Here is a 16,235-nt window from a genome sequence, read left to right as displayed (position 1 = left end):
GGACGTAAAGAATGCCTTTCTTCATGGAAGTATTACAGAAGAGATATACATGAAATTGCCTCAAGGATTCACTAGGGATGATAATCGTGTGTGTAAATTGAATTATATTCCCTGTACGGTCTTAAACAGACTCCATGAGCCTGGAATGCCAGATTCAACGAATTTATCCTGCGCCTGGGATTAAAAAGATCGGAACGAGATCATTGTCTCTATATGGGAACGTCAAGGTATCGGCGTCTATATCTTTTACTTTATGTCGATGACATTATTATTGCAGGTGAGGATGAAATCCAGATACAACGAGTTGTGGATGCCCTCAAGAATGAATTCACAATGACAGACATTGGTGAATTGACTAGCTTCCTCGGGATAAAGATTAAGCAGACATCAAGAGGCTTGTTCCTAAGTCAAAGGGCGTACATGGAAGAGCTCCTAGCTCGTTTTCAGATGATGGACTGCAACCCTTCAAAATCACCAATGGAAGTAAACCCTACCAAACATGAAGATGTTAATGAAGAAATAATAATTAAGTTGAAACCCTACAGAGAACTTGTTGGGTGTCTCATGTTTCTAATGCTCAACACTCGCCCCGACATAACTGTTGCGGTGAATTATTATACATAGTCGCTTCCAAAGCAATGCTAAGATGGCTCATTGGAGGGGCCTTAAACGAATCCTACGATATATAAAGGGCACTCTTGACTATGGATTAATATTCAGACGGGGTACGAATCCAGGAATTCCACTTCAGGTCTACGTGGATGCAAACTGGGCAACGGGCGATGATTGCAAGTCCACTGCTGGCTTTCTACTCCAAGTTTTTGGCTCTACGGTGTCATGATCAACGAGGAAACAAACTGGAATCACACTTTCGTCTACTGAAGCTGAATATGTCGCCTTGGCAACAGCATTGACGGATGCAATTTGGTTAAAAGGACTATTAGAAGACTTTAATGTAAATGGTATTGATCCCATCGTAGTTTACGAGGACAATCAGTCAGTAATTTATTTGTTAGGTCGATGGTAACATCGTAGGTTAAAACACGTAGACATTAAATACAATTTTGTCAGAAATATGTATCAAAGCAAAGAAATTGATGTACGTTACATAAATACTCAAAAGCAAGTCGCAGATGTTCTGACTAAAAGTCTCACAGGAGACCAATTCGTTAAACTACGTTCGTGTTTAGGTATTGAAAGGATTTAAGTTGTTTATTTTATGTTCATTCTATGACTGTTTTATATATATATCAATTTATCTCATGTTCACGTTTCATATATATATTTACATATTTCATGTTTAATATAGTTTTATGTTGCGATTATACATTGAGGCGGAGTGTTAGAATAGAGGCAATGTATAATGGCGCTTACTGATTTTATGCATGATAGTTTCCTTTCCCTGTTTACATATGTATTCTATGTTCGCGCGTTTTTCTCGCGTCGCCTAGCGCGTTCTTTTTTTTTTATGGTCACTCTCGAGGAAAGATCACCAGAGATCGGAAGCAGAGTCCTCCATTAAATAAAGTTCAGTTTCTTTATGTTACTCCTTGTGTTCGCCTTATTAAACCGTATCATCATACTTCATTTATACAAATACCCAACAGCTATTAATAAAACCTATTTACTCGTTAAATCGTATACTAAATACATTCCAACCTTTTCGGAAGCGGCGCAAAATTAAAAACTTTCTTCTACTAGGAAGATCCTAGTTCAGACGTCAGCAACCTATCAAATCGTTATTGGCAGCATCGTTTATCCGGGTATTTTTAATTTTGTACCGCCTCCGAAAAAGTTGAAACGTATTTAGTATACTATTTAAGCATAAATCAATGGTAGGTTTGTATTGCACTATTGTGCGATCATTTTTTAGTTAAAACACTACAACTATGCCAAACTGGGAACGTTTCCTCACCCGCTGTGTTTCATTCGATGTAAAAATTTTCTTTTTTCTAAAGCTCTTTTCAGTCGGAACTTTAATGCAGCTTATCATTTTTTCTTTGCAAACGAAGTGTTTCACGACAAAACATCGCCGGTAAAAACATAACAGACAAAACATCACCACCAGAACGTATTACACAATTGCCCTGTAATCACAATATAGTAGTAAAGGTGACACTAGAGTTTCGTAACATTGTGAAAAAGCTAAACCTTCAGATCCAAGTTATGCGCGATGCCTCGCAAAAACTCGTCTATTTGGCGGTTGTCATAATCTAACTTAACCTAACCTAACAATTTTACCGGAATTATTTTGATGTCGCGACTAAATTTGTTTTACGCCGGCGATGTTCTGGCGACAATTTTTTGTACGCGATATTTTTACCAACGACACTTCGTTGTGGAACATTTTGAAAATATTTTACTTGAAGATTTGATGGTTGACCACTTTGGATAATCTGAATAGGGTCTGGTGCTTATCTTTACATAATTGTCCGAGTACAAATTCCTGACCGGAAATTGCTGAAAATTCGTAATAGACTTTGTGCTAGAGAGAATAGCTAGATTCTCAAATAGAAAATTATTCAGAATAAAGAAAGCTATTAATTTGACGAACCACAGTCAGCCATGTCCTATGAATACTAACTTACTACCAATATGTGGCAGTTGCTTAGGTGCGTAAATTGTGCTGTTATCAAAACTCAATTTATGCCTGCTGGACCATCCATTAAACTAAGTTTCAGAAAATGAAGTTTATCTAGAAATTACATATCCACTTAATTTCTAATTTTCCTCGACGTGCCTTTGAAGTTTCGTTCGAGCATGTTCTGGTTAATTAACACGTAATGTTGTTAATTACGATGGTAATTAAGTAAATTCTCTTCGAACTTGATATTTTGACTGTCACTGATAAAGGGTATAGCCGGATAAGGTAGGCAAAATGGCCCTTGAATCAAATTAAATTCAGAATGCGTTATTCGATAGTATATCAGAAGAAAATACTATACACCAATTTTCAACCCTTTATCTTCACGAGGAGGGCAGTGGTGGTGGTGGGGGCAAAAGAAACGCCAGATCGTGCCCCATTTCTCCTATTTAATAACATCTGAAAATTCTGAAAATATTAAGATACACTACAAACACGATAGAGCATATTAGGGAATTTTTTCAGATTCTTTCATTGCAAATCTTAGTTGTAAAAAATGAAAAACTGAACAAACAATCTGAAGAAACGCGATTTGTTATTGAAAATGTAAGAACACTACTTTTATATTACTGTGGTAATAACATATTAATATAACTATTACTTTCGAATTTTATCAGATTTTTTGTTGTGGTGCAACGTAGTTAAAAAAATCAAAAACCAATTATTTCGCATTAAAAAGTAACTTCTACTTCGAATTTGTATTTCCTGATTGTATTGTTTTTTTAGAATATATATTAAGTACTTTTAAATGGATTCACATTCATACAATTGGTATACAGGTTGCCGAAATAGAATTAACTTAAATAAAAATTCGAAGTAGAAGTTACTTTTTAATGCGAAATAATTGGTTTTTGATTTTTTTAACTACGTTGCACCACAACAAAAAATCTGAAAAAATTCAAGAGTAATAGTTATACTAATATGTTATTACCACAGTAATATAAAAGTAGTGTTCTTACATTTTCAATAACAAATCGTGTTTCTTCAAATTGTTTGTTCGGTTTTTTATTTTTTACAACTAGGATTTGCAATGAAAAAATCTAAAAAAATTCCCTAATATGTGCTACCGTGTTTATAGTGTATCAGAATTTTTTCAGAATTTTCCGATGTTATTAAATAGGAGAAATGGGGCACGATTTGGCGTTTCTTTTGCCCCCCCTCACTGCCCCCCTCGTTAAGATAAAGGTTGAAAATTGGTGTACAGTATTTTCTTTTGATATGCTATCGAATGACGCATTCTGAATTTAATTTGGTTCAAGGGCCATTTTGTGAATCTTACCCGGCTATACCCTTTATCGAAAGTCTCGGACGACAATCTTCATGATATTCACTTTTCTTTTTCTTATCTGTATATACTCAGAAAATCGATGACAAACTCTTGCGGAAGTTCGTATATCATCCAGACACATATTACCAATTAAATTGGGTTTAGTTTCCAATCTGGCGGTCATGGATAATTTAGCTTCACATGTCCTAAATTAGTTCAGCTTTTTTATCTATAAAAATGTAAGTGATAATTAACCAATTGTTTCATTACCAAACTCACTTGAAACAGGCTTTATATTTTATTGAGAGTCTTTTTTATAAACTAAAAGCACCGTCAATGTGACAACTAATTTTAAAATAGACTCAAACTTACTCATCGGTGTTTCTTTTTGTTCCACGAAATTATATTAGAACGATCAGCAATCAGAAAAGTAATTATGTTAGAATTAATAGGTAGCCAGACTCAGATCGTTTACCAAATGAGACTTCCTTCTCGTAAGTCACGCTTGAAATTTTGAAGATACTGTACTCTCTAACATCTCGTTAGCTTATTTTCAAGCTGAATACCATTTAACACTTTGCAATCCTCAGTTATTAAGTTATCAATTAACCCTTGGTCGGCGGACCATAGAGACAGCCCTAATTTTATTTTCTAAATTTGATACTATTCCTTCTAAAAACTAGTTCTATTGTATGAAACTCTTTCGTTTAGAAAATTATACATTTACCTTTAAATATGCGTCCATATTAGCTACAATAATTTGATTTCTTAATGAAAATACCTAAAAAGGAATTTACTTAATTAACCCATTTGCGTCACAATTCTGAATACGCTACTAGCGTATGCGTATTATTCCGCTTACCCGATGTAAATGGATTAAAGGACGCAAGTTATTAAAATTGATTCAATACCGACTTTTCTCGTTTTTTCCTACTTTTTGAAGTATTCGTGCTTGAAATTCTTTAGACGTATCTTTATATGTAGACGTATTCTTATGAAGTCTCATTGTCAGAGTCCAACATTCCTTCTACTCACTCACAGAATCGACGAACGGAATTGACACGACTTCGAATTTCCAGTTACGTGGACATGGAAGGCCAATAAAGTTTTATTTCGGGATGAGGGAATCCTCTATTCAATATCACAACTTCAATATATCATACTGAACATATCACTTCATACTGAACATATGCTTTATTAAGCTTGAATTACTTTTATATTGAACTAATACTTCAATAACAAGGGGAGTGCCAAGGTGTGAAAATTGCTTTTGCAACACCGCCATGCGGAGGTTGTAGTGCGTAGCCAGTGTTAGAAAGGCCTTGTGGGTTTATTCAGAATGGGCTTTCATTTTTGAGATATCGTGATTTAAAGTTTCGTACGTCCAAATATTTCATTTATGAAAACCCAATTAATCGTAATTTTATCCGGTATTTATGTTTTTTATTTTTTATGTATTGCCTAAAAACTAATCGGTCTCTCCACAATAAGTACTATCGATTCATCAATGCAAAGGTATTTTGTTAGAGCGTAAATGAACTTCATTCTCTCAGTAAGAAAATGTATTATATAAGAGGTCTTATCTTGCCTAATCTGTCAACTGTGTAATTAGCTTCGAAATTACAATGAAACAATCTTCAAATTTGAAGAAAACGATTTTCGGACATTATATTGCTGAATAAAAAAGTTTTTGAAAAAAGTATTCTAGTTCCAATAGTCATTTAGTTTGGGAAGTTTAATATGACCCATATGAAACGGAAGACGCATCAACTTTTCCATTTCGTCCATTCTAATCGATTTGAATTGTTTCATTCTCGATATGTTTCCTTGTGATTGCATTTTGAGTCTATTCTTGTTTGTCTCTTCTATGACTAGTTCCCAAGGAGATTGCGTAAATATAAAATTGTAACGTGTATGATCACGTTTTTCGCGATAGAGGTGAGGTTCGGCAGGTAACAGTTCAATCTAATGGCGCGGAAGCGAATATCGGAAGCAGGAGAGGCGAGAGAGTTTTAATTCAAAGGAAAGCAATGGACATAAAATAATTTTTAACAAAAAAAACCGACTTCGAAATGCACTAAACAGTGTAAAATATTTTCTATTTCTATTTACACCAGTATTCTACAGCTATTAATAAAATCTACTTAATCGTTAAATAGGATACTAAATACATTTCAATGCTTTCGGAGGCGGCGCAAAATTAAAAATAGCCGAATATACAATCCTGCCAATAACGATCTGATTGCGGTATAGCACACTTGACAAATAATAATATGTCATAAGAAACGGAATGTTATAGGTACGGCTAAAACATTTATAACTGTAACGATTGTATTAGAAGTTGACAGCACTTTTGATGTACACGTAGTTAATTCGCATTGTTAACTTGAAATCAAATGGGTCATTCGGTAACCGACGTGATCTCGGTTGCCAATCCCTGAACTAGGATCTTCCGAGTAGAAAAGTTTTTAATTTTGCGCCTCCTCCGAAAAGGTTGAAATGTATTTAGTATACTATTTAACGAGTAAATAGGTTTTATTAATAGCTATTAGGTATTTGTATAAATGAAATAGAAATTATTTCATACTTTTTAGTGCATTTCGAAGTCGGTTGTTCGCGCGAATCGCGCTGACTGCTCCTAGCGAACTATTTTGACAATAGGTCGCTCGAGGGCGACAGCGTTTAGTTTAAACGAATTTAGAGAAGGGAGGGGGGCGCCGCGAGGCGCCAACGAGCATTCGCAAAAGCGATTTAGAACGGTCCGGGCGTGCCGCATTGCACGTGCGCGCGGAAAAAGGGGGTACCCACGTGCGAGGCCTCGCGAGTGGTTCGAACGGTGTCATGTGAGTGCGGTGAACGGGCACATGTGTGTATGTGCATTATCCCCATGGAGTGCACGATGAACGGGCACGTGTATGTGCATTATCCCCATGGAGTGCACGATGTGGCGACCAATAGTGGCGTAAAGAGTGAGAGCGTAAATACCTTTCACTTGCCATCTTCTGGCGGACGAACAGTACTTACTGACTTGTGCTCATCGAGACGTATAAAAATAGTGGGTGGTCAACTTGAGTACGGATAAGCGCGCTGACAGTGCGGTGGGGGAAGTGGTGAGGGTGCCGCAAGCTATGTGTAACAGTCTGCAAGTTAACCACGCTGACGGTGACGGTGCCTCCACTTGATAAGCTGCGTTTTCGTCGGTCCCGAGGAACAGAGACTTGCAAGCTGTGTTACACATTGTCGCCTGTTTGGGCATACGAACATATGAACGAAACTTCAGCCATGGCTTTTGTTTCAAACCTAATACAGTAAAACCTGGATAAATGCAACGAAAGAATGCTTGAATAAATGCAACATCGCTATCCCTTCCACTTGGGGGGATCCCCCTAGGCGAACCGAGCCGCTCGACGAGGAAACCGTGTAATATGATCCGACCGTAATATCGGTGTGACTAATACTAATTGAACGATCAAACTTTTTTATTTTTAACTTTTTCTTAATGAAACTTTTACTAATGCATTTGTGAGATTTTTCTTATTAAAATGACACCAAACACGATATAGTTTGAATTATATTTATAAACAATAGTAATAGAATAAACAACATAGAATTGACACCACGACTGAATATAAATGATGTCGGCTGAATACAAAACATATGTACGGACACAGAATCGGCATGTCGGCTGAATACAAAACATGTGTACGGACGCAGAATCGACACCTCGCTTGGATAAATGCAACATTAAATGCCCAGAATCGACACCTCGCTTGGATAAATGCAACATTAAATGCCCAGAATCGACACCTCGCTTGGATAAATGCAACATTAAATGCCCAGAATCGACACCTTGCCTGAATAAATGAAACCTTTGAAACCAGAGCCGACACCGCGACTGGTTTTGATTTCGATCTCTGTTGCTTTTCGCCAACCTTTAACATCAATTTTAGCAAGTAATTATAATTGAAACTATATCGTGTTTGGTACCATTTGAATCAGAAAAATTTCACCAATGCGTTAGTAAAAGTTTTAATAAAAAAAAGTCAAAAATAAAAAAGTTTTATAGTTGAATTAGTATTAGTCACGCCGATACGTTTCGGCTCTTTCCTTTCATCATCGGACCTCTCTCTTTCCGCCACTGTCTATCCCTTCCTACGTTCACGCTTGGCTGGTCGTCGCGTGTAACCCGAGATTCGACACCTCGCTTGGATAAATGCAACCACTGGGTCCCAATCTTGGTTGCATTTATCCAGGTTTTACTGTATCATTATTGCAATCGGAAGATTTCAAAGATGTAATAGGAAACGATGGTCGTATTGTTTTTCCTAGTTCTAATTTATACAAACAACTTTCTGTTGCATTGAATTATTCAATTAGTCCTAAATATATTTACAATATTTTAAAATTAAATCGTTACAATATTTACAAGGACTTACTTTTAGCACGTGACACAAAAGTTGAAGAAAATAATAAACAGCGATTGATACTTTAAACAACAGCCATGCGATTTCTTTTACAATTGATGTCACCGATATATGGTCGTAAATTTCTGACGAAGAAGTCAAATATAATTTTAAAAGTCGTGACAAACGTAATATACATGTGTTACGGCGTTACGCATGGACAAGCATACTATATGAGAAATTGTATAATGAAACAAAATTGCCATGCGCACTTACGTTTAAATGTGCCAAATTATCCGAAAATGGAATTTTTTTGACCGTTACCGGTAAATGTCCGGAATGTAAATGCAATTTTCTCGGACAAATTATAAATGCACCACAAAAAAGGAATAATAATATAAAAAATGGAATGTACAATTCATGATTTCGATTTAAACATAAAACATACGAAAAAACGTCAATTAAAAGGTCTGAATCGCAAGAAAATTGCCCAAAAATTAATAGTTGGTAAAACTCTTCCTTGTATATGGAGAAGACAACAGGCTGATGTTTTAATGGATGTTGCAGATTACGAGCCTGCACATTTATATTCGTGCGACGTACATACTTCGCAAAGCCAAACAAACACGGCAAGATATATTATTAGGTGTAACATCCACTAACATATTTGAAAATCTTTTCTTAATGAAATATTGTCCGCGGTACGAAGGCGCGATTAGATTTATTGGCTTAGATCCTTTAATCGTGCATTATTGGAGTCGAGAACAATTTACCTTGTATGAAAAATATCACATGACGTTATATATTGATGCTACTGGGCCTTTAATGAAAAAAATCAAATTGCCAAATGGCGAATTATGTTTGCACATATTTTTATACCAAGTAGTAGCACAAATTGTTGAAAATACAGCTCCCATTTTTCAAATAATTTCCACATCACAAAACACAAATACTATAGTAATTTGATTGCAAGAATTTTTACGCACCGGTGCTATGTAAAATTCGGTATTACCCTCTCCTAAAGATGTAGTCACCGACTTTGACAAAGCTTTACTTGGAGCTGTTGCAAGAGCATTTACAAGATCTGTTACTTTGCATGATTATTTATCCACATGTTTCGCTTTAATAATTGGTGCAAATATACTTAAACCGCCTTGTCTTTTAAGATTAGATATATGTCTTTTTATGAATATGATTGCTAGGTGGAATTGTTTTTCTGGTACGATTATTTTTTATGCGTTCAATAGCAATTTTAAGAAAACAAAAATCGTTCCATGAATTTGAAAAAGTAACGCGTAGTATTTTAATTCTCGCCATGAGTACTTACCAAAATTTTAATAGTTTGGCAATGAGAGCACGAAACAGTTTGACATTACTTAATCAAGGAGATACAGATACATTATCCATATCAGTGAATGATCAAAGTCAGTCATCTACTGAATGTGAAAATGATGAAGATATGTTAAACGATGCAGACGGTATCGAAACAAATATACATCGTTGGGTTGATTCAATTTATAACAATTGTGTCTCTCAATCAAATAAATTGGAAGAAACCTATGACATTAATGGATTCTACTGCATAGATTTTGCGAACAAATTTAAAACTTTATTACAGTACTTTCTGTTATTTACCGAAATTATGCCTACAACTTTTGGTTATGGTTCTACAAATGCGACGTCTGCGGCAGTAGAATCTGAATTTAACGATTTAAAGAACCGTACATTGAGAGACATATCTCTTCCTATGTGTTAGGACGATGATAGGTCCTGAGTATTTGCACGGAGTGCCGTCTATGGATTGTGGAAGGACCACCCAAGTTGAATCGGCTTGGGACCGATAATAATTATGTCGATAGTATGTTGAATTATTTAATCATAATTAATGGTGGTGTGTGTTTGTGTGTGTGTGTTACAATGTGTAGATTGAAATTTGTTACACTTGAGGAAATTCTGTGTATCTATGTCTACGTTCCGTATGTACTGTGCTCTATCTAAGAAAATCTGCCTTCGAGCGACTTGACGTCGATTATATAGGCACAATTCTTCCCTTCCAGTACGCCCTTGGCGTGGTAGATCCTGAAAGAGGAATGTGCCCTTCGTACGGGGGAGGAAAAATACAAGTTGGTCTGGGTTTTCCAGAGATCGCACGTGGTTCCTTTAAGTCAACGTGCCCCTTTGTCGTCGCGGCAGAGTTACCCTTCGGGTCTGTGCGATTTATGGCGTGGCCTTCTTAAATATTCTAAACTCTGCCAGGTACTGTTAAACCTCTGGCAAGCATATGGCAAGGGAAAACTATCTAATACAAAAAATACCTATTTCTAAACTCGCCATGCCATAAACCGCGCCTATTCTAACACTATGAGAGCTGATAAGTTTGTCAGCAAACATATATTTTCTTTAGCCGGAAGGATAAAATTAGCAGTAGCAAGAAAATTAGAAAATGATTGTACAATAAATGTCGATGACAAAAGCAAAATTAATAGTAATAGTAATTTATTTACATCGACCGACATTACCGATACTGATAATCTCGATAGTAATGTTATAGATGATCATTCAAGCCGAACAAACAGAATTGCAAGCCGAACAAAATTGGTGCAATAAAAATATAAAGAAGACTATTTATCGTTACGCCGACGCATGTCCAAATTTTGACGCATCTAGCGATAAATACACAACATTACCTATAATACCAAATGGAAATTATTGTAAAAATGTCAAAAATGGAAAAATGACTAATAATAACAAATACTTGTGGATTTTATAGTTTATGTCAAATATTATCGGTTGGTTTAGCGAATAATGAAGCATATAATTAATGATTAAACGAACTTACCTAAGTGAAGTTCAATCATGATTGTATGATGCGCCTCTTCCGAATAGATCATAGTTGTAGTAGTACCCCTCCCCTCGCCCAGTGTCGTCACAATTTTTCAAAGCTAGGAAAAAAAAAATTGCTTGCTACGTCGGGGTGGCCATGGCCGTGCGTGCCCTCGCGGTGGCCATGCCCGTGCGTGCCCTCGCGACCATCTTCATTTTTTAACGTACTGTCGTAATTCCGATTTACGGGTATCTCTCTCGAGATAACAGGGAGGGAGGGACTGATCTATTCGGAAGAGGCGCATCATACAATCATGATTGAACTTCACTTAGGTAAGTTCGTTTAATCATTAATTGTATTTAGCACCTCTTTCTCTAGATCATAGTTGTAGCTGTTTAAAGTGAGAATTACGACAGCCGTATTTTATTTCTTATTATTATATTTTTCTTTTTTTAACTTTTAAATAAAATACTCATATAGCCTTAATAGGAACTGTTTTCTTCCGATACATACATTCTAACACTTACAGGAACTGTTTTTAGAGTATCTATTGTAATATCGCTTCTGCAAATTGCCTGTACTCCGCAGGGATTTCTCTATCATAAAAACGCGCAAAGGTTTCAGAATTTTCCGACCATCCCGCCGTTTTTCTGATTACATCAATATTAACGCCCTTGCGTTTAGCGGCCGACGTCGCTGCATGACGGGTGCTATATGCTGAGAATACGTTAACGTCAACACCACTTTCCTTCAAGGTCGACTTAATCCATCTGCTAAGAGTTTGAGTCGTTACTGCTTTATGCGGTTTTTTGAAGGAAATAAATAACTTTACTTCCGATTCGCGCAACCCTTTTGTTTTTTCAATGTACGCTAATAACGCTGAAGCCGCGCAAATAGATTTGTCGCTTTCAAAAAACGGTAATCGAAGCACCGGTTGTTTCCTATTTATCCCAGATGTCTTTATAATGTCGGGAATTTTTATTTCCAGCGCGTTGTCGTTAACGCGACAAATGTTTCGCAAATCAATTAACGTCAACGTCTGCATCCTATGACCCGTAACTAGTGCCATTAGGGTCACTAATTTTAACGAAAGGTTTTCTAAACTAATATCCTCATTCGGATACCACTTGGATAAGAAATTGAGAACGACTTTAGGATCCCAAGTTGAATCGTAACGGGGCGTCGTCGGTCTCAGCTTTGCTACCCCTTTAAAGAACCGCTGTATTTTTTCCTTCTGACCCAGATCGGATCCCGTAATCAGCGAAATCGCTGATCTATAGCAATTTAGCGTTCCGTACGATGCTTCTTTTCTGAACTCTTGCGTGAGAAAAGCCAACACGTTATTCGGGGATTCTATAAACGGATCAATCTCCTTGTTCGCGCAGAATGTCCACCGTTTTTTTAATCCCGAATCGTATTGCCGGATTGATGACTTTGATAACGAGGCTATGAGAATATCTACGGATTCCGACGGGACGTCTCTTCGGATAAATGCTTCCCGCATAACCTGCCGGCAATTAGAGTAAGGCGTCGCCACAAAGGGTGCGCTTCCCTGTCGGAGGAATGAATTAGATTAATATTTGGTCGAAAAATCAACGGTTCGCCGTCCAGCAGCGATAAGAACAAGGGAAACCATGGTTGTGCCTCCCAATATGGAACGACGACTATCCCGCTCGAACCTTCGTTCTCAATTTTTCTCAACATTCTTAAAATAACGGAAAAAGGGGGAAAAGCGTAAAAGAACCATCGGTTCCACTCCACTGTGAACGCGTCGATTGCAATCGAGTCCGGATCTCTTTGCCATGAAATGTAGCGTCTACATTTTGCGTTCGCTCGGGATGCAAATAGATCCACTTGCGGCTGCCCGAAATTTTTTACTATTTTCCGAAAGGCGCTATCGGAGAGCTCGAATTCCGTTTCCGGTTGTAATCGGCCTGATTAGTGATCCGCTTCCGTATTCTCGCTAGAACGTATATATGCAGCCGATATCCAGATATTTCTGTGTTCACACCAATCCCAGATTATTTTGGTTAAGCAACTTAAGCCCTCAAACTTACTACTCTCGCATTCGATTAATATATGCAATAGCCGTCGTATTATCAATGCGAAGCAAAATATTACTCTGTCTTTTATCTTTTGCAAAGCATTTTAACCCGAAGAACGCTGCTCGTAATTCTAACTCGTTTATGTGTAACTCTAAGTCAATAGCATTCCAATGACCATGACTTCGTCGTCCCTCGCAGTAACATCCCCAACCTGTGCGCGACGCGTCTGAATAAATCTCGAGTTCGAATATCGGCTCGTTTATGGGTGCACTAGCTAACCGAATGTTCTACTTCCACCACGCGACCTCCTGACTCCAATTTTTTGAAATACTCATTTTGGCATCGAAATTATCTCCACTGTCCTCGAGTGCGCGAGATATTTCCTTTTCGAAAGCTCTTACATGAATCAACCCGTATTTTAATGCTGGACACCGTGAAACCAAAGTGCCGACAAGAGCCGCAAATTCCCTCACCGTACAACGTAAGATTTTACTAAACCTTTCGAGCAGTTCTATGGTTTTTTGAATTTTATCTTCTGGTAATTCTATCGTCATTCTCGTCGAATCGAAAATCAACCCTAGGTATTTACAGCGTTGCGTGGGGATTGTGAGACTCTTCTCTGCGTTAATTATAAACCCAAGCTCTTGTAAAAGCGTAGCTGTTACCTAGATGTTTTCAATACAACTCTCTCTTGATCTATCGAGGATAAGGATATCGTCAAGATAAATAACTGACGCGAAACCCCGTTTTCTCAAATAAGCAGCTACCGGCTTTAAAATTTTTGTAAACACGAGCGGCGCAACGTTTAAACCGAAGGGCAAGCACGTAAACTCGAATGTTTCGCCTCGGAAACGAAATCGCAAAAATTTTCTACTGCTCTGATCGATAGGCACCAGATAATATGCGTCCTTTAAATCGAGAGTGGCCATAAAATCATGCGAATTAATTAATTTTTTAGCAACTTTCCAGTCTTCGATCTTAAAATGTGCTGCCGTACTAAACTCGTTGAGTTTTTTTAAGTTTAGTATCAATCGATGTGACCCATCCGGTTTTGGGGTTAAGAAAATATTTGACACGAACTGTTTTTTCGAAGACTTAACTTTTTTAATCGCGCCTTTCTCCAATAATTTCTTAATCTGATTATCGATTAAGAACTCCTCTTTCCTCGTCCACGTAGGTTCGACCGGGATGCGTTCTTGGGTCGGATATGAATCGAAGGGGATTTTATAACCCTGCACCCACTGTCTAATCATTGGGTCATCCGTTACCTTCGACCACGCTTCTACAAAAAATCTTAAGCGCCCCGCCGGTTTACCTACGTTTCCTGGTGTATTTATCGACGCCTCCTGTATTGATATCGAAGTGGATCCCGCGACCGGTGAGCTAGCTCCCGGTACGGCTTCTTCTTCGTCTCGGGGATGTTCGACGATGTCGGTCGACGCCCGCCCGACATCGGCATACGATTCCCGTACGTCGACTGTCGGGGCGGGCCCCTCGTGTTTTTTGGGTTCTTCTGCGCATTAATTTGTTGTATGTATTGGTTTTGTTAGAGGCTTCAATTCCTTTGACGCCTTTTCTAAGTTTTTGGCTGTCTTCAATTTTTCGTCGAGATCGACGCCGAAAAGCCACTCGTCTATCGACGTGTTGGATAAGGTTGCCTTGAACGAAGAATTTAAATTAGCCAATATAAGACCTTTTCGCGCTAGAGACTCCTCTCTGTGTATCGATGCTAGCAGTCTACCTCCATCGCTCAACTTTTCAAACAATTCCACCTTTTTTGGATCGTCTATTTTGAGGGTTATCGCAATTGCTTTGCCGACTGCTGCCAAACAGGCCGCGATACGTTCCTGTTTCTCGACAATCCTTTTATCTCTTTTTATTGCATTCTCCTGGATTGCAGCGTTGACTTCCGCCTTTAGCTTCGGAACGACAATGAACGAGCAATTCTCCGGCGCCGGATATTTTTCTACTAATTTTTTAACTTCTTCTGTCGGTAACCCTTTTCGCAAAATTTCGGACCAGCGTAACGCTACGTCCTTGTGAACCGCTGCTGCGGGCTTCTTATCTGTCTCGAGCCGCGCGCCTAACACATTAATAATCTCTTCTTCGAGCTCAATTTCGTGTTCAGGCACTTGTTTTGGCACCTCTTCCGACGATCCCGACGGAGTATTCTCCTCGATCGGTTTATCGGTCGGCTTATCGGCTGTGATATTTTCGATATTTGTCTGAGCTTTTGACTGATTTCCAGTCTCTTCGTTCTGATTCGGACGATCTCGGTCCACACGTTCAGGCGTCTCTCCTCTCCTCGAAGAGTGGCTTGACGAAGACGGAGGACGTCTTGATAATTCTCGCATTGGCGAGCGACGCGGTACGAGCGTACCTCTCGATCGCGAGTGCCTCGATGCATCATTTCGGGATATTGGTCGTTTTGACGTGCTTCGTGACCTCGACGCAGAGTAAGACTGCGTGTGTTCGTATGAACTGCAAGGCGATGAATAACGTGACGACCAATGAGATCTTAAGCGTCTCGACGAACTGTGTCTCGACGGCCTTCTCGAAGAAATCTGCGACGCCGACGATGTCCAAGACGGTGAACGCTTACCTGCACAATCGTGAATCCCATTGATCTCCTATTCCTTCGTAAAACGTAGGGGTGCGTCTGGTAAGCGCCAGACGCACCGTGCAAAACAATAAAATTGTATGCACACAAAAAACCTATTGGTTTTTCCCTCCAGGAATTTTTCAAAAAGAAATATTTTTGACGCCAAGCGTCCTCGTCCATTCGACGCCGACCAATGAGGTTATCCTTTACTTACGGTGTTTTCTTTTTTCTTTTTCCAATTTCCTCTCCAAACGTCGAATTTTCCGTCTCCTCCTTCGATTCTCTTTGTCTTCGTCCTGCGACGACGATCTCCTTTTCCTTCTCCCATCCATAATTGCTTTTTTATTCGCTTAAAGATAATTAACCATGTGACGATACTGGCACAAAGCGAAAGAATGAAGATGGACGCGAGGGCACGCACGGGCATGGCCACCGCGAGGGCACGCACGG

At 38.5% G+C, this 16,235-nt stretch overlaps 1 protein-coding gene across 1 annotated transcript; it reads right to left on the bottom strand.

Annotated features, from left to right (window-relative positions):
• Positions 1 to 11,421: 11,421 nt before the first annotated feature.
• On the bottom strand, positions 11,422 to 15,964 carry LOC143305432 (uncharacterized). Its single transcript, XM_076689048.1, has 2 exons — positions 14,503 to 15,964; positions 11,422 to 12,690 (listed from the first exon to the last, which is right to left on the bottom strand). Exon 1 carries the CDS (start codon positions 15,535 to 15,537, stop codon positions 14,704 to 14,706), a length of 834 nt encoding a protein of 277 aa, XP_076545163.1. The 5' UTR covers positions 15,538 to 15,964; the 3' UTR covers positions 11,422 to 12,690; positions 14,503 to 14,703.
• Positions 15,965 to 16,235: the final 271 nt, after the last annotated feature.

This window comes from Osmia lignaria, chromosome 7, assembly GCF_051020975.1.
Source record: "Osmia lignaria lignaria isolate PbOS001 chromosome 7, iyOsmLign1, whole genome shotgun sequence".
NCBI classification, from domain to species: domain Eukaryota; kingdom Metazoa; phylum Arthropoda; class Insecta; order Hymenoptera; family Megachilidae; genus Osmia; species Osmia lignaria.
Note: the sequence above shows the minus strand (reverse complement) of the source record. Positions and strands in the feature narration are given on the sequence as shown.